The sequence below is a fragment of the Lynx rufus genome, unplaced genomic scaffold (genome assembly GCF_022079265.1).
Source record: "Lynx rufus isolate CCGP_SWC_20201006 ecotype Redwood Valley unplaced genomic scaffold, mLynRuf1.p SCAF_9, whole genome shotgun sequence".
Lineage (NCBI taxonomy): Eukaryota > Metazoa > Chordata > Mammalia > Carnivora > Felidae > Lynx > Lynx rufus.
In genome coordinates this window covers 58,220,350-58,238,731 of record NW_025814897.1, presented here as the reverse complement: position 1 = coordinate 58,238,731, position 18,382 = coordinate 58,220,350, and the positions used below count along the sequence as shown (strand labels likewise).

The following is an 18,382-nucleotide window of genomic DNA, read 5'->3' as shown; positions in this document are numbered from 1 at the left end:
CCTGGCTCAGAACTGAAATATAATGTCACAGTGGGCTCCTGATAGTGTGGATCGGTCCAGGCATATCTAGGCCAACACAGAAAAGCAAGTGAGATGCCAAGAGGGATACTGGAATCAGCTTTTTTGGTTTTGTTTTGTTCCCCTAAAGTGACACCTTTGAAGAGCCTGGCATTTTCCCTGGTTATAAAAGCTTTCTAAAGGCTTCAGAGAAGCTCCTCCCCTCTCTGCTGGAAAATTTTAGCAGCTCCTCATTGCATTCCTACGTTAGTATTCTTCACAGCTCTGACTGCAGTGCTGAATGTCTTGATGAGAAGTCTGGATCATTGCATTTGGCCACGAATGTGGTAGGCTCTGAAAAAGAGACAAGCTCCTGTTCTTTGATGGTTGGTCTCTAGAGGTTGGCTTCTCACTCATAGCAAAGTCTAGGACCCTGGGGTGGCCACGACTGTTAAGAATTTTAGCAATGAGAAATTATAAGAGACTATATACATAATAAAGAAGTGGGGAAGACTTTCATCATAAAGATAGGAAATCCAGAAACTATAAAGGTTATAAAAAGAATTTTAGCAATGCAGAGGCTGCAGTGGAAAAATCCCTGTATTGGGGGTCAGGAGGTCTGAGTTTTAGTACCTAGGATCTGCTTGCCTGGCTGTGTGGCTCTGGGGGACATGTTTAATTTCTCTGGGCTTCGTATTCTTCCCCTGCAAAGATGAAGAATTGGGACACAATTGTCTCTAAATGCTGTCCAGTTCTAAAATTCTAAACTTGTGATTCATTGCATGTTTTCTCTTTGCCTGTGCTAGATTGGAATATAAAAGTGAAAATAGCAATAAAAGTTTATATATATTCAGTGTTTAATTATGTGGCACAGATTGTATTAACCACCTTACGTAATGTTTTGTTCAGTTTTCAGAACATCCCTGTGAGATCAGGTCTGTCATCAGTATTACTGGTCTTGTGAAAGGATCATTTCTTGGTCTTCCTCCTACTCTCCTACATTGGGCCTCTGCTATCTTGGACTGACCCAGGGAGCAGTGATGGGAGAGAATCATTCCAGGTGCTTCGCCAGGAACAGTTCTGCTGTAGCAGCTACTAGGCTGTTGGCTGTTAGATAGGGGTGACTTAAGACATGTAAATAGAGATAGATTTTTGACCTTTTTCTTCAAAAAACTATTTCTTTTTTTTTTAAATGTTTATATTTTTGAGAGAAAGAGAGCACATGCCACATGCAAGTGTGCACACCTGTGAGTGGGGGAGGGGCAGAAAGAGAGGGAGGCAGGATCCCAAGCGGGCTCCGTGCTGACAGCAGAGAGGCTGATAATGGGGCTCGAACTTACAAACTGTGAGATCATGACCTGAGCCGAAGTCAGACATTTGACCTACTGAGCCACCCAGGCGCCCCTTAAAAAATCTATTTCTACCAAATAGTAGGACTTATCGTAAATGTTCAATAGTTAAGATGTGGTATTGGCTCAAGGACAGACAAATAGCCCAACAGAACAGAATAAAGAGTATAGAAACTGATCCATATATCTGTGGGCACTTAGATGACAAAAGTGACACTACTGTCCAATGGTGCTGAGTCAACTGGACTGGATGACTGTGAAAAAAAATTACTCTTTTTAAAAAAAAAATTTTTTTAAATATTTATTTTTGAGAGACAGAGAGAGGCATAGCATGAGCAGGGGAGGGGGAGAGAGAGACACACACAGAATCCGAAGCAGGTTCTAGGCTCTGAGCTGTTTGTTAGCACAGAGCCCGACACGGGGCTCGAACTCACGAACTGCAAGACCATGACCTGAGCCGAAGTCGGATGCTCAACCGACTGAGCCACCCAGGCACCCCGAAAAAAATTACTCTGGACTCCTATTTCATACAATACACAAAAATTACTTTAAGATGGATTGTAGATCTAAATGTAAATATTAAAATAATCTACAACTAGAAGATGACATATGAGAATATCTTCACAATATTAAGGTAGAGATTTCTTAAACAGGACACACAAATCACTATAACTGTAAAAGGAAGAATGAGTAAATTGAATTACATAAAAAATAAGAACTTCTACTCATTAAGGTGCACTATTAAAATATGAAAGGGAAGGGGCGCCTGGGTGGCGCAGTCGGTTAAGCGTCCGACTTCAGCCAGGTCACGATCTCACGGTCCGTGAGTTCGAGCCCCGCGTCAGGCTCTGGGCTGATGGCTCGGAGCCTGGAGCCTGTTTCCGATTCTGTGTCTCCCTCTCTCTGCCCCTCCCCCGTTCATGCTCTGTCTCTCTCTGTCCCAAAAATAAATAAAAAACGTTGAAAAAAAAATTTAAAAAAAAAATATGAAAGGGAAGCTATAGGGAGGGAGCCGATATTTGCAGTATGTATATTTAACAAAGAATCATATCTAGAATATAGAAAGAATCTACACATCAGTAAGAGAAAGGCAGACAACCTAATCTAAAAAATGGGCAAAATACTTGAATAGGCATGTTACAAAAGAGAGTATCCAAATGGAAAGGTGCTCAGGCTCAATAGACCCAAAAGAACTGCAAGTTAAAACCCTAATTCATTACCATTTAATACCAACCAGGATGGCTAAAGCAAACCAGAAAACTCAACTACACTAAGTTTTGTGTTGGCAAGAATGTAGAGCAGTTAGAACTCTCATTCATCCTGGTGGGAGAAGAAATTGGAAACATCTTTGTAAAACTGAGAGTACTTATTAAAGATGAACATATGCATACTCTATAATTCAATAGTTCAGATTGTAGGTATTCATGATGTACTATTAATTATGGACATATGTTAGAAACAATCCAAATTTCCATCAGCTGTAAAAAGGATAAATTGTTGCATATTCATACAATAGACTACTAGAGCAATGAGAAGGAAAGAACTGCTATTTCACCAAATACATGATGAATCTAACAAATATAATGAATGAAAGAAGGCAGACATAAAAGATAACATAGCGTATCATTCCATTTACATTAATTTCAAGAACAGGCAAAATCATTCTATGGTTTTAGAAGTAAGAATAGTAGTCATTTATTTGAGGAGCACGAGCTTTTGGGGTGCTAGTAGTCGTCTATGTGTTATTCAGGATACTGATTATACAGGTATTTTCACTTTGTGAAAATTCATTGAGTTGTGTACTTATGCATTGTTTTCAGTATGTGTATTTAAAAATTTTTTTTAATGTTTTATTCATTTTTTGAGAGAGAGACAGAGAGACAGAGCGCAAGCAGGGGAGGGGCAGAGAGAGAAGGAGACACAGAATCCAAAGCAGGCTTCAGGCTCTGAGCTGTCAGCACAGAGCCCAATGTGGGGCTCGAACTCATGAACCGAGAGATCATGACCTGAGCCGAAGCTGGATGCTTAACCAACTGAGCCACCCAGGCACCACTTTAGTATGTGTATTATATTGCAATAAAACTTTTACTAAAAAAATTTTCTTAAAAATATAGTAGAGTTTAAGATTCTAGTTTTGAACTGACAAAAGATTAACTTTATTAAAAATTCAAAAAATATACAAGAGAAATAGCTAAAAAAGTCTCCTTCCCACTCCTATGCCCAAGCTATCCAGTTCCCTCACAGGGAGCCAATGATATTAGTATTTTTGTGCATCCTTCCAGACATATTTTTAATATATGAGCAAATAAATACGTATGTAATTACACACACACATGTGCGTGCGCACACACACACCCTTTTTTGGTATGCATGGCAATATTCTGAGCATGTTATCCTACAGTTTGCTTTTATCATTTATTTTAAAGACTTTTCCATATAGTACAGAAAGAAATTCCTATTCCTTCTTAAAGCTGCATAATGTATACTATTGTATGAATGTTCCATGATTTATTTAACAAGTCCCCCCCTCTTGATGGGGATTCAGGTTAAATTATTTCTGGTTGAGAAGATTTCTTGATCCTGATCTATGTTGGGTTAAATATCTATTTTCCCAGGCCTCATTTTAACTTTTTACCACAGCCTGCACAGGTTGATATGTAGTGGAGCAATACAAAAGGGTAAAGTAGAAATAATTTGTCTATTTCTTGGGGCGCCTATGTGGTTCAGTTGGTTAAGAGTCTGACTTCAGCTCAGGTTATGATCTCATGGTTTGTGGGTTCAAGCCCTGCGTTGGGCTCTGTGCTGACAGCTCAGAGCCTGGAGCCTGCTTTGGATTCTGTGTCTCCCTTTCTCTCTGTTCCCCTCCCCAACTAATGCTCTGTCTCCTTCTGTCTCTCAAAAATGAACGAATGTTAAAATTTTTTTTTAATGAAAAAAAAGAAATAATTTGTCTATTTCTCAATTTTTTTTAAGAAAGATTGGGGGCTCCTGGGTGGCTCAGTTGGTTAAGCATCTGACTCTTGGTTTCGGCCCAGGTCATGACCTCGCAGTTCATGAGATCTAGCCCTGCATAGGGCTCTGAGCTGATGGTGGGGAGCCTGCTTGGGATTCTCTCTCTCTCTCTCTCTCTCTCTCTCTCTCTCTCTCTGCTCCTCCCTGTGTGCACACACTCTCTCTCTCTCTCAAAATAAATAAACTTAAAAAAGAAAAAGGAAGACTAAATGCAGAAATTGAAAGCTGCAGGGGCTGGAAGAGAACTAATCCTGGGTTTCCTTGCAATTGATTTAAGATTCTAATGAAAGCTAAGGATTCTTTCCTTCAGAAAAATATGCATGCTGGTAAAATTTTGCATATAAATTTTGGGGTTGAGGGGCGCCTGGGTGGCGCAGTCGGTTAAGCGTCCGACTTCAGCCAGGTCACGATCTCGCGGTCCGGGAGTTCGAGCCCCGCGTCGGGCTCTGGGCTGATGGCTCAGAGCCTGGAGCCTGTTTCCGATTCTGTGTCTCCCTCTCTCTCTGCCCCTCCCCAGTTCATGCTCTGTCTCTCTCTGTCCCAAAATAAATAAACGTTGAAAAAAAAAATTAAAAAAAAAATAAATTTTGGGGTTGATAGACCATTTGAAATTCCTCCATGGATTCTAGATTAAGAACCAAAAAACCCACCAATTTGAAAATTGGGCAACTAAGGGCCAGAGATGAGAGATGGTTTCATATCAAGTTAATTGCAGAAGATAGTCACTTGTATTTGTGTTAAAGGAATGCCAGCAATATTCCCTCTCCTTTTGTTGGCTGATGTCATAGCCCAGACTGGTAAGGGAAGCTACTCTTTCCTTCCCAAAGAAACTTCAATTTGAAGGTAAGGTAACCTAAGACAAAAATGGTAAATTTATTTGAAAGATTGATTTCTTTGATAACAAGATGGGATGATTAGAATTTTTTGTGTAATACTTTGATTTATTTTCTTTCTCCTTTTGTTTTTGGTTCAGCCCAAGAAGAAGAGAGGAAAAGTGGAAGTGAGACCCATTAATTTGGGAACAGATTATGAATATGGGGTTTTAAACATTCACCTGACTGCATACGACATGGCCGTGGCAGAGAGTTATGCCCAATATGTTCACAACCTCTGCAACCATCTATCCATTAAAGTTGAGGAAAGGTATGAAGGATGCCTTTGCATGGGATGTTTTTGGTGTGAGTGGCATGCTCTGCTTTGTCGTTAAATGAGGTTTTGAGGTATAATTTACATTTAGTAAAATTCATCCTTTTAGGTATATAGTTTACCACAATCAGAATGTAGAACAGTTCTATTAACCCCAAAATTTCCCCAGTGCCCTGGTGTAGTCAGATCCCAACCAACAATTGATTTGCTGTCCCTGTTGTTTTAATTTCTCCAGAACATCATGTAAATGGAATCATATGGTATGTAGCTTTTTGTGTCTGTCCTCTTTCACTTAGCATAATATGTTTAATATTCATCCATGTTTTTGCAAGTATTTTATTGCTGAGTAGTATTCCATTAAATGCTGGACCTTAATTGGTTTACCCATTCACCAGTTGATGTACATTTTCATTGTTCTCTAGTTTATTGGTAATTATAAATAAAGCTGTCATAAGCATTCTCATGCATATATCTTTTCTCTGGATAACACCTAAACCTGGGATTTGGAGATTGTATGGTGAATGTATGTTTAACTTCGTAAGAAACTGACGTCTGTTTTCCAAAGTGGCTGCACCATTTTGTTTTCCCACCAACAATGTGTGAGAATTACAGTAACTCCTTTTCCTGGGCAGCACTTGGTATTGTCATTTTTTTCCCTAAAGATATATCTAATAGATATATAGTATTTCATAGTGAGTGGTCTTAATATTCATTTCCCTAATAAATAATGATTTTGATATCTTTTCATGTGCTAATTTGGTGTATATTTGCTTTGATGACGGTCCATTTTTTTTTTAATTTTTTTTTTTTCTTTCAACGTTTATTTATTTTTGGGACAGAGAGAGACAGAGCATGAACGGGGGAGGGGCAGAGAGAGAGGGAGACACAGAATCGGAAACAGGCTCCAGCCTCTGAGCCATCAGCCCAGAGCCCGACGCGGGGCTCGAACTCACGGACCGCGAGATCGTGACCTGGCTGAAGTCGGACGTCTAACCGACTGCGCCACCCAGGCGCCCCTGTTTGTCCATTTTTAAAATTGGGTTGTTTGTTTTCTTATAATTAAGTTATGAAAATTCTTTATCTATTTTTGGATACCAGTTCTTTTTCAGTATGCTTTGCAAATATTTTCTTCCTGTCTGTGACTTATCTTGTCATCTTCTTAGCTGAGTCCTTTGGAAGGCAGACTTTTTTCAAGTTTGATGAAGTTCAGTTTATTAATTTTTTTTTATTCATGCTTTTGGTGTCATATCTAAGAAAGTATTGTCTAACCCAAGATCACAAAGATATTCTCCTGTGTTTTCTTCTAAAGGTTCTATATTTTTAAGTTTTACTTTTAGGTCCATGATCCATTTTGAGTTATTTTTGTATATGGTATGAGATATGAATCAAAGTGTTTGTGGTTTTTTTTTTTTTCATGTAAATAACCAGTTGTTCCAGCACCATTTGTTAAAAAGATTTTCTAGCTTTTATCAAATTGTCTTAGCACTTTTTGAAAGTCAGTTAACCATGTATGTGTGGATATATTTCTGGACTCTCTTCTGTTACAGCGATGTATGTATCTATACTTATACCAATACCAGACTGTCTTGATTACTGTAGCTGGATTACTGAAACTACAACTTTTTTTTTTTTTCAAAATTATTTTGGCTATCCTAGGTCATTTGGTTTTCCTTAAATGTTTTATAATTATAGTTTGTCGATTTCTACAGAAAGGAACCTGATGGGATTTTATTGGGATTGTGTTGAATCTGTAGGTCAATTTGAAGAGAATTGACAACTATTTTGATTCCTCTGATCCTTTAACGAGGTATATCTCCCCATTTATTTAGGCTTTCTTCGCCTGCTCTGGTTTTCATTTACTCTTTGGATTTGTTGGAAAACTGTAGGGGAAGAGAACTAACAATTACTGGCTATCTACTCCAGGCCAGGCACTTTACATATCTTATCTCTCAGGGTTTCAGAAGGTGTGAGATGCCCTGTAGTTTGCTTTAAATAACATTAAATCACATGGTGAGAGATTTCTTCCCTTTTTAACTCTCATTCATCCTAATTATGTCAAGGAGAGATTTTTTAGTGTGGTTCTGGTATGTTCTTAACACCACTGTAGCACCTCCTAATCTTTATAGCAGAGAAAGGACCTCAGACTCAAGAGTCTTTGGCTAGCAATCATGTCTAATGAGAATTTTATACCATTATTTTGTTTCTGTTGTACTTTTTAAAAGTAAGCTCTAGGCTCAGCATGGGACTTGAACTCATGATCCTGAGATTAAGAGTCATGTGTTCTGGGGCACCTGTCATGTGTTCTGTGGTTCAGTTGGTTGAGTGTCTGACTCTTGATTTCAGCTCAGGTCATGATCTCATGGTTCGTGAGTTGGAGCCCCATGGTTCGTCGTGGGGCTCTGCGCCGACAGCATGAAGCCTGCTTGGGATTCTCTCTCTCCTTCTCTCTGCCCTTCCCTCCGCAAAATAAATAAACTTAAAAAAAAAAGTGTCATATATTCTATGGACTGAGCCAGCCAGGCACCCCCATTGTAATTTTTTTTTAACTTCTATGGATGGCAGCTGATACTGGTCTTCCATTTACAATAGTGATATAAAGTCAGGCTTACTGAGATATAGTTTAAATTCAGTAAAATTCACCCCTTTAGTGGACAATTTCTGAGTTTTGACAAATGACAGTATGTACTATCATCATCCAGATGTAGGACATTTACATTATCCCAGGAAGTTCCCTCCCACGTTTGTAGTCAGTCCCTCCTCTTAGCCCTAGTCCCTCACAACTAATGATCTGTTTTCTGCCCCTATAGTTTTTTTTAATACTTTTTTAAAAAAATGTTTACTTGGGGCGCCTAGGTGGCTCAGTCGGTTGAGCGTCCGATTTCAGCTCAGGTCACGATCTCGCAGTCTGTGAGTTCGAGCCCTGCGTCAGGCTCTGTGCTGACAGCTCGGAGCCTGGAGCCTTGCTTCAGATTCTGTGTCTCCCTCTCTCTCTGCCCCTCCCCCGTTCATGCTCTGTCTCTCTCTGTCTCAAAAATAAATAAATGCTAAAAAAAAAATTAAAAAAAAAAGTTTACTTATTTTTGAGAGAGAGAGAGAACAAGTGGGGGAGGGGCAGAGAGAGAGAGAGGGAGACACAGAATCCAAAGCAGGTTCCAGGCTCTGAACTGTCAGCACAGATCCCAACATAGGACTTTAACCCATGAACTGCAAGATCATGACCAGAGCTGATGTTGGAGGCTTAACCGTCTGAGCCACCCAGGTGCCCCTATAGTTTTTGCCTTTTCCAGAATGTCATATAAGTGGGATTATACAGTATTTTTCCTTTTGAGTCTGCTTCTTTCACTTAGGATAATGTATTTGAGATTGATCTATGCTGTTGCATGTATCAGGTAGTTTGTTCCTTTTTGCTGCCGATTAGCATTTCAATGAGTGGATGCTTGTTTGTTTATCCATTCAACAGTTGAAGGACATTTGTATTGTTTCCTGTTTTGGGCAGTTATAAATAAAGCCACTATAAACATGTACAGCTTTTTGTGAGAACATGTTTTCATTTCTCTAGGAATTTGATTGCTGGGTCGAATGGTAAGGGCAGTGGATGTTTAAATTTATAAGAAACTTTCAAACTGTTTTCCAAAGTGGCTTTACCATTTTCTTACACATCAGCAACTTGAATTCCAGTTGCTCTACATCTCAAGTCTCTCTTTTATTTTTTTTTAAGTTTGTTTATTTATTGAAAGAGAGAAAAAATGTGAGCAGGGGAGGGGCCGAGGGAGAGGGAGAGAGAGAATCCCAAGCAGGCTCCACGCTCACTGTGGAGCTAAATGCAGGGCTCAATCTTATGACTGTGAGATCATGACCGGAGTGGAAATCAAGAGTTGGATGCTTAACCAACTGAGCCACCCAGGTGCCCCTCAAGTTTATTTTTTAAATAACTTTTTTTTTTTAATTTTTTTTAACGTTTATTTATTATTGAAAGACAGAGAGAGTCAGAGAGTGAGCAGGGGAGGGGCAGAGGGAGAGGGAGACACAGAATCTGAAGCAAGCTCCAGGCTCTGAGCTGTCAGCACAGAGCCCGACGTGGGGCTCGAACTCACAAACTGTGAGATCATGACCTGAGCCAAAGTCGGACACTTAACCGACTGAGCCACCCAGGCGCCCCTTAAATAACTTTTTAAGTGAACTGATTTAAAGAAAAATCATTTTGGTGGTTTGCCATTTATTGCCATGTTATTTAAAGAATAATCATTTTGGTGGTTGGCCATTGTGGCAAGTAATACGTGGCCCGGTGTGTGGATATGGTAAAAATTATACTTTCTTACTCATTAGATAGCAGTATATTCCCATTTTACAAATGAGGAAACCAAGGCCCAGCAGGCCCAAAAGTCACAAAACCAGTAAGTGGCCTAGATTAACTCATTTCTGCCTGACTCCCAGTATTTTTAATCGTATAGGGTCTAATTTAAATTCTTAAGCTAAATTTGAACTTTTAAACCTTGGTAACGTGGAATATAACTGTGCTAAACATGCACTTGAAAAGATTGGATAATAACCTGTGACTTTAGCTCTCACAGCTAATAGTACTTCAATTGTTTTAGGCCTAAAGATGTGCTTTATCTTTTCCTGATGCCCCAGAGAGTTGGTTGCTCTTTCAGCACTTGACGCATACTTCTATCATGTCACTTAGTGCTTTGGGCCGTAATAATCTATTCATGTGTCAGCTGCCCTCCCTACTGACTAGTGGGAACTGTGTTCTTTTTTATTTCTTTAGCATCTAGCACAGGTCCTGCCACATGGGGGACATTAAGCCGTTGTTGAAAGAATGACAGGTTCTTGAACGTGACTGAACAATGCAAGTGTGTGGTGTATATGGTATACGTTTCCTGAAGTTTAATGAAAGTGTCTTTAATTAATGAATTAAAATACTGATCGAGTCTATTCCTGCTGTATGGTTGGTATTGTATTAGACATCCTGACTGGAGGATACCAAGGAGAATGTCCCTGATTTTAGGGAGTGTGCGTGTGCACGCACGTGTGTGTGTGTGTGTGTGCGCGCGTGTACAACGTAATGTGGAAGGTGGTAAGTGAAGGATGAAATGCAATGTCAGTTCAAGGAGGCTGAACAGCATAATAATTTAGAACAATGCTTCCTGAAAGTGCCACTCTGCAAAGATATCAGAAGCTAATGCCAAAATGTACATTAGTGCTTTGCTTCCTTCATCAAGAAAGTCTCACTATTGAAAAAAAAAATGTTGGCTGAATTAAATGTTGGTGTGTTTAATGACTGTTGCATGCTTCTTATCTTGTAACGGACTGATAACAAGCAGTTTGTTCACCAGCAACTTAACTTGCCTATGGACCATACTTTGAGTAACAATTGGTTAAGAGTACAGGCTCTGGAATCAAACGGCTTGTGTTCAAATTCTAGTTCTACCAGTTGTTGGCAATATGACCTTCGGAAATTCTGAACCTCAGTTTCCTCATCTATCTAACTGGGATGATAATTTTCTTATTCCTTTAAGTTCTGAAAATTAAATAAGAAAGTGTATGATAGCACTTAGCAGAGAGGCCAGAACATTGTAAACACTCTGTGAATAATATTGTTATTAACAGCTACGGAGAATATATTTTTTTTAGCTGGCAGGGATTAGGGGTAGCTTCTCAGAGGTTGTGGTGGCAAAGAGGCATTAAGTGTCATTTCCAGAATGTTATCATACCTATAGTGGGTTAATTCCCTGAAATAGTGTTTTACATTTTTAGAAGGACTTTTTAAAAGGTGCTGTTTTTAAAACCTGGCTGTGGAAAGCTCTGGCTTCTTTTGAGTAAAGGCAGGAACGCAGTAGCATTTGTTGAGCACCTACTATCAGCCAACCATTCTGGCTTTTTTTGTATAATGTTGCTTGATTCCAAGAAGCACCTAAGCACCTAACACATAGTGAATCAAAGTATCAACTCTGTGGCCAGACTGCTAGGGTTTTGCTCTGGTTCTGCAGCATTCTTATTGTGTGACGTTGGGCAGTTTACTTAAACTCTGTATCTTGGTTTCCTCATCTGTAAAATGGAGTTAATACAAGTTCCTACATACAAAGGCTATAGTGAAAATTAAGGGAGATAATATATTTAAAGTGCTTATAACTGTTCCCAACGAGAGTTGGCTGCTACTATTATTATTATTTATTAATATAATAGAAGCTTGCCTATGGTCATACATCTAATAAAAGGCAAGGTCTGGATTTGAATCCACGTTTTTTTCAAATTCTCAATTCTTTGTAATTGGTTCTACATGCAGCTTTCAGTGTGATCTTTCTAGAATGGAAATATTATCATGTTACTAGCATGCTTCAAATCCTTCTATGGCTTCCTATTCCTTTAGGATCAAAATGAAAGTTCCTCACATGGCTTGCTAGGTGCTCTATGGCCTGGGCTTGCTTCTGTTGCCTTAACTCATATTTCCCGTTCCGTCTTCCTCTCCCTCCAATTAACAGAGGCTTTGATTTTATCCCTTTCCACCTCAGGACCTGTGCATATGCTTGCTCTCTAAAGCTTAGAATACTCTTTCCCCTTTACTTAACTAACCCCTGCTTTTTTCTTAGCTTCTTCAGAGAACCTCATTAAATTAAGTCTTTATGTTAAATATTTGGGAGAAGTAAAGATTATATAACTTCCCTTTCATGGCACTCATTCCTTACCCTCGTAATTACTTGTCTCTTATTGGTCTTCCTTCTTAGACTCTAAGATCTATAAGGCAAGGACTTTCGATCTCCATTAGCAGTGTAACCCTAAGACCTTTCCCAGTACCTGACACATAGTAAGCACTGAATAAATATTCATTGACTTGGATTGAGTTTTAATAGTCATTGGCATGATTCTTAGAACAGCAGAATGAATGATGTGCTGCTTTTGCCTCTTTTCTAGCTCGTTTCTCCAAATAGCACAGAGCATAAAGAGATGTTCGTTTTCGCAACTCCCTTCTCTGCATTGATTGAGGTTTTCAGACCATTGTATTGTTAGGCATTCTCACTGCCCAGCTTTTCAGAGATAAAATGATTTTCTTTTCTTCTGATTTTCATTTCATCGTGATCCATTTTTCCTCTGGGAGTGGTGGGGTAGGGCTCTGACCTTGAGATGGAATTGGGCAGGGGAGCAAAGTGCTGGCTTTTGTTCTATAAATGGTCTGCACTGCTGCAGCTGCAACTCACCCAGGAGGGGAGAGGAAGAAGGTCCTGCAGGTTTCTTAATCTGCCTGCCTCCCTTGCTGAGCAGCTGCCTGGAGATGGAAATCTTATTCATCTGGGAGCAGCTTCCAAGCCTGAAGCTGATATAGCCCCTGTGCTTTGTGGAGACTAAAAGCATCACTCAGCGTCACTCTCTCTAACGCTACTTTTTTTTCTTTTTTTTTTTTTTCCTTGAAGTCCACTTACATTGCTTAAAATGGAGGTATGATTTATATTTAGTGGAATCCATGGATTCTAAGTTCCCTAATACCCCAACAGGCTCCCTTGTGTCCTGTCTCAGGCAGTAAGAATGCTATCCTGAAGGTAGCATTATTTTGTCATTTTAGATTGACTTTTGACAATTATTTCATTTCTTCCCTTCTGCTTTCCCTGTCTGATCGTTCAAGTTATGTTTATTGCAGAAAATTTGTAAAATACAGAAAAGTGTAGACACTGAAGAAAAATTACATGTATTCTTACTACTCAAAGGCCTATTCTACCTTGAAATGACCAGAGTTCCCAGTATTTCTTTGTCAAAGTACGTCAAACTATGGTTTTTCTGTTGGTTTTCTCTGAGGGCTTATCAATAGCTGCTTCACTTTTTTGGAATGCTGCCTGGGCAAATGCCTACATGTTCATTCTTTATAACTTGATAAAATGCTACCTCACCTGTGAAGTCTTCCTTGAGCTCCCTTTCTCTCTCTTGTCCCTGTAATATTCAGTACGTGACTATTATTGCCTTTTTCTTACTGTAGTGAAGATGTTTGTGTACTTTCTTGTCTCTCCAAAACACTTTTAGTGAGCTCCTTTATTTATTTATTTATTTATTTATTTATTATTATTTTTTAATGTATATTTATTTTGAGACAGAGCAAGAGATAGAGTGCAAGCAGGGGAGGGGCAGAGAGAGAGGGAGACACAGAATCCGAAGCAGGCTCCAGGCTCTGAGCTGTCAGCACAGACCCCAACGCGGGGCTTGAACTCGCGAACCGTGAGATCATGAGCCGAAGTTGGACACTTAATCAGTTGAGCCACTCAGGCACCCCTTAGTGAGCTCCTTTAAAGGATAGGCTACATATTGCCCAGTAGTGTGCCTAGGACAAAACAGGCTTTGAGTAAATGTTTGTTGAATGAATGAATGAATGAATGAATGAGTGAATGAACAAATGAACTAAATCTTGTGAAGTAAGTGTTGAATAGAATGCATGCTCAGTGGTAGGAATGGACAACTCCCACTTTAGTTAGTCAGTCTTATTTGCAGAATGTCAAGAAAGAAAACTAGCGTTTTAGAATACTTTTCACTTTCCTGAAAGCTTTTGGAAGAGGAAGTCAGAGATTGTGCTAGAAAGTGGTAAGGAATGTTATTTAGGGAGGTTACCTGGAAGTTTGCAGTACCTAGCATTTACTCTCTATAAGGGCAAGGGAATTGGCATTTGTAGTCATATTATGCCGGGCAAATTACTTATATAATCTTATTTAATCATTGCAACAACTCTATGAACTAGGTATCATTATTCTCATTTTGTAGCTGAAGACTCTGAGACTCAGAAAACTGAATTAATTGTCCAAGGTCAAATAGGTAATAAGGGGCAGAGCCAACATTTAAATCCAGGACTATCATGTCTCTAATCCACTTCCATTATTTCCATTATTCATTTCGTAGAGAGCCATGCCCCTTGCTATCAATTGATGAAGCTTTGTTTGGCATGAAAATTCAGGAATTCTATTGTTATTATTCCATTTATCTTCATTTTGATGACCTTTTTGACAAGGTAACACTAATACCGTATTTCTGTGGAGCCATTGGTCCTATTTTATCACCACACCTGATCTTCACACATCTATTAATTTAGACCTAGATTATAATCCCCTTTATTGTGGAATAAACTGAGGCCGACAGAGACAAGTAACTTGCCTTAGTAAATATTGCTAATAAGCTAGAGGGCCAAGATTTGACCCTAAATCCAGTGTTCTTTTCACTGCAGCATGTAGATCTGCTGAAGCTTATTATAGCAAGCATAGTCTCTACAACAGTATTTCTCAAGCTGGGGACATTTAATAATGTCTGGAGATAATTTTTTTTATTAAAAAAATTTTTTTAATGTTTATTTTTGAGGGAGAGACAGAGAGCAAGCAGGGGAGGGGCAGACAGAGAAAGGGAGACACAGAATCTGAAGCAGGCTCCAGGCTCTGAGCTGTCAGCACAGAGCTCGACACAGGACTCACGAACCGTGAGATCATGACCTGAGCCAAAGTCAGACATTTAACCAACTGAGCCACCCAGGTATCCCTGGAGATAATTTTTATTGTCACCATTTCAGGGGGGTACTGTTGGCATCTTGTGGGTAGAGATTAGGGATACATAGGCCAGCCCCCCGCAACAAAGAATTATTTGGTCTAAAATGTCAATAGTGCTGAGGTTGAGAAATTATGCTCTTTTAAAACAGTTGGGTTTCATGCCTCATTTCTCCAGAAGAGGTGAAATACCCAAGGTTAGCCTCCAAAGTGATGAGGTCAATTCTTTTAGAATTGGCTTTTCTTTAGTAGCAGTGAATAGTTATTAATCACCAGATTTTATTCAATGTTCTATCAGGCAAGAACTAGGGATGCAAAAGGCATTAGAACGTCTATCAGGCAAGAACTAGGGATGCAAAAGGCATTAGAAGGTCTGTTCCTTCAGGGAGTTTAGAGGTTTCTGGAGGAGGTTTAAGAGGATCTGCTTACTTTACCCTGGTTGCAGATAAACTGCCCTAGATTCCAGGAGTCACTGCATTGCAGGAGTGGCTGTACTCAGGGACCACCCTGATTCAAGTGGTGCTGCTGACTTAAAGGAACCCTCCTCATAGCTGACTCTTCCTTCCCATAGTTATGCGATGCCCACCAAAACCATGGAGGTATTGCGGCTGCAAGACCAAGGCAGCAAAATGTTCTTGGACTCAGTTCTTACCACCCATGAGCGAGTGGTTCAGGTAGGCACTCTGGGAGAAACTTGAAATGTATTTGCCTCTCCTGGTTCTTCTTCTATTTTTTTGTCCTTCTACCATGCCCTTCTCTTCCTGTTGCCTGCCCCCTGAAATGACGATGTTCTCCAGCGTTTAGTTCTTGATCCTTCCATCTCTCCTTGTGTAATACCTTCCCTCTATGCAATCTCACTCATTCCCCGGGTCTCAGTGGCCATCATAACATACCGACAACCCCCTGATACATATCTCCCAGTCCTGATGGGTTATATACTAATAACCCCTAGATAACATCTCCAGTCCTGATCTCTCCATTGAGCTTCAAACCTGATATCCACTTATTTACTGGACTTCTCCACTGGGATATTCCACAGGTGTCCTACACTCAGCATATATAAAACCAATTGTAGAGGAACTGATGTTTTGCTTTTTAAAGTTTATTTTTTTAGGGGTGCCTGGGTGGCTCAGTTGGTTGAATCTGTGACTTTGGCTCAGGTTATGATCTTGCGGTTTGGGGGTTTGATCCCTGCTTCCAATTCTGTTTCCCTCTCCCTCTGCCCCTCCTCTGTCACACTCTATCTCTCTCTCTCAAAAGTAAACACTAAAAAATTTTATTAAGTTTATTTTTTTAAATTTATTTTGAGAGCGAGAGGGAGCTTGTGAGCAGGGGGAGGAGAGGGAGGGTGAGAGACAGGGAGAGAGGGAATTCCAAGCAGGCTCCCTGCTGTCAGTGCAGGACCTGATGTGGGGCTTGATCTCAAATAGTGACATCATGACCTGAGCCGAAATCAAGAGTTGGAGACTTAACCAACTGAGCCACCCAGATGCCCCCTAACAGCTTTATTGAGAATTGTATTCATATACAATTTACCCATTTAACACGTACAATTAAATGGGTTTTAATATATTCACAGTTAGGCAACCATCACCACAATTTTAAACAATTTCATTACCCCGAAAGGAAACTCTACCCATTTGCAGTCACTCCTCCTTCCCTGTCCCCCCCAGCTCCTGGCAACCACAAATCTGTTTCTGCCTCTATGATCTTACCTCTTCTGGACATTTCATTTAAATGGAATTATACAATATATGGCCTTTTCTGTCTGGCTACTTCCACTTAGCATGTTTTCAAGGTTCATCCATGTTGTAGCTGGTATCAATGCTTCATTCCTTTGTATTGCCAAATAATATTCCCATGTATGGACATCACCCCTTTCTGACCCACTCAAGAAGTATATCAACAAGACGTATATATTCCATAATATATGTTCCATAATATAACATTCCGTAACAGAATGTTAAGGTAGTAACACCTTAAATCTATTATGCTAACTTTAAAAATTAAGTACTTAACAATCTTTAGTTCTTTAAATATTATCAGAAATAAATTATTTGAGATACAGATCTTAAGAAAGATCTATCTTGCCACTGAGGCCCATAGGATAAAGTTTGATCTCTTTAGTGCCTAAATACCTTTATGATTCTCTTCCTGCTTTTCCTCTTCTCACCCCATTCATTCCAGCCATACATGGAACTCATTTTAATTCCCTAGTACTGTGTGATGCAACACACTTTACTGATTTCTTCTGCTTTGAAAACCCTCCCTATTACTGCTGAATTCTCCTAGTTTACTCCTGTTTTTCTTCAAGACTCCACCTAGAAGTTACCTTTTTTTGGAAGCTGTCTTTGACCTCCTTAGGTTAGGAGATATTTGTCTTGTGGGTTCCTGCAGCCCCCTGCGTGCCCTTCTACTACACATCTGATTCGCCTCTGGATTCTCCGCACAGGGTCTGACACTAGTCCAGTCTATGTGGGTACACCTGAGTGGAATCAGAAAGTCATCCTGGACTTGATAACCTCTTGGTCCAGTTATGACATCCATTGTCTGCAGGAGCAGACACTAGCCATGACTACTATGTTGGCAAGCAGACACTTTGATGGCAAGAGGAATCCTGTAGAGGTTGGCTCTGAAACTGGCTCTGGGTGTTAATCCTCTACCCAAGGGCCCTGTAGCTCTGCTGAAGCTGACATCTGAGCCCCTGCCATGTCTGCCCAATCACCTGGCTTTCAGTGCTCTCTCTTAGAGCATCTTTTTTCCTTTGCAGATCAGCGGTTTGAGTGCTACATTTGCAGAGATTTTCTTGGAAATAATCCAAAGTAATCTTCCTGAAGGAGTCAGATTGTCAGTGAAGGAGGTATGTGCTAGTTTGAGAAGAGGCCCCCTGGTGGCCCACCTGTGTTCAATATGGATAAGAGCATCTGGCTTTAGAAACAAGACAGAAATGTGGGTAATTAGCCCAGATAATAAACAGGAAAGGTTTGCAGACTGGTATAACTGTGGTCATTATCCTGCCTCTTCCAATGGATCAGGGATGATCCTTTATGGACCACAGGAGCAGAACTCCATCACAGTATCCTGGTGTTAGGGGTGAACCCATAGTTGTGTGCAGAAATAACATGATTTAAGATTACATACAGTCTAATTAATCAGAACACAAATAAGGAAATGTACTTTAAAGAAGAGTTTCCTGGACCTTTAAGGCTTGACTGTAGCCTGACTGAAGAATGCCAATCAGAAGGAAATTTGGCATGCAAAACTTAGAAAACATTAGGAACTTCAGCCTAAATACTGAGTATTTGGGTCCATATGCCAAGACAAGCCTTGTTATGACACAGATACATCAGGTCATTTTAGACTGATGCAATT

General features: G+C 39.9%; 1 protein-coding gene across 1 annotated transcript in view; it reads left to right on the top strand.

Moving 5' to 3' along the window:
* Positions 1–18,382, top strand: part of MRPL48 (mitochondrial ribosomal protein L48) — a 96,566-nt gene that overhangs the window by 77,209 nt on the left and 975 nt on the right. Inside the window, exons 7-9 of the mRNA XM_047071978.1 lie at positions 5,332–5,501; positions 15,582–15,684; positions 17,781–17,870. Coding sequence (XP_046927934.1) covers positions 5,332–5,501; positions 15,582–15,684; positions 17,781–17,870 — 363 coding nt within the window. The remainder of the gene's footprint in view (positions 1–5,331; positions 5,502–15,581; positions 15,685–17,780; positions 17,871–18,382) is intronic.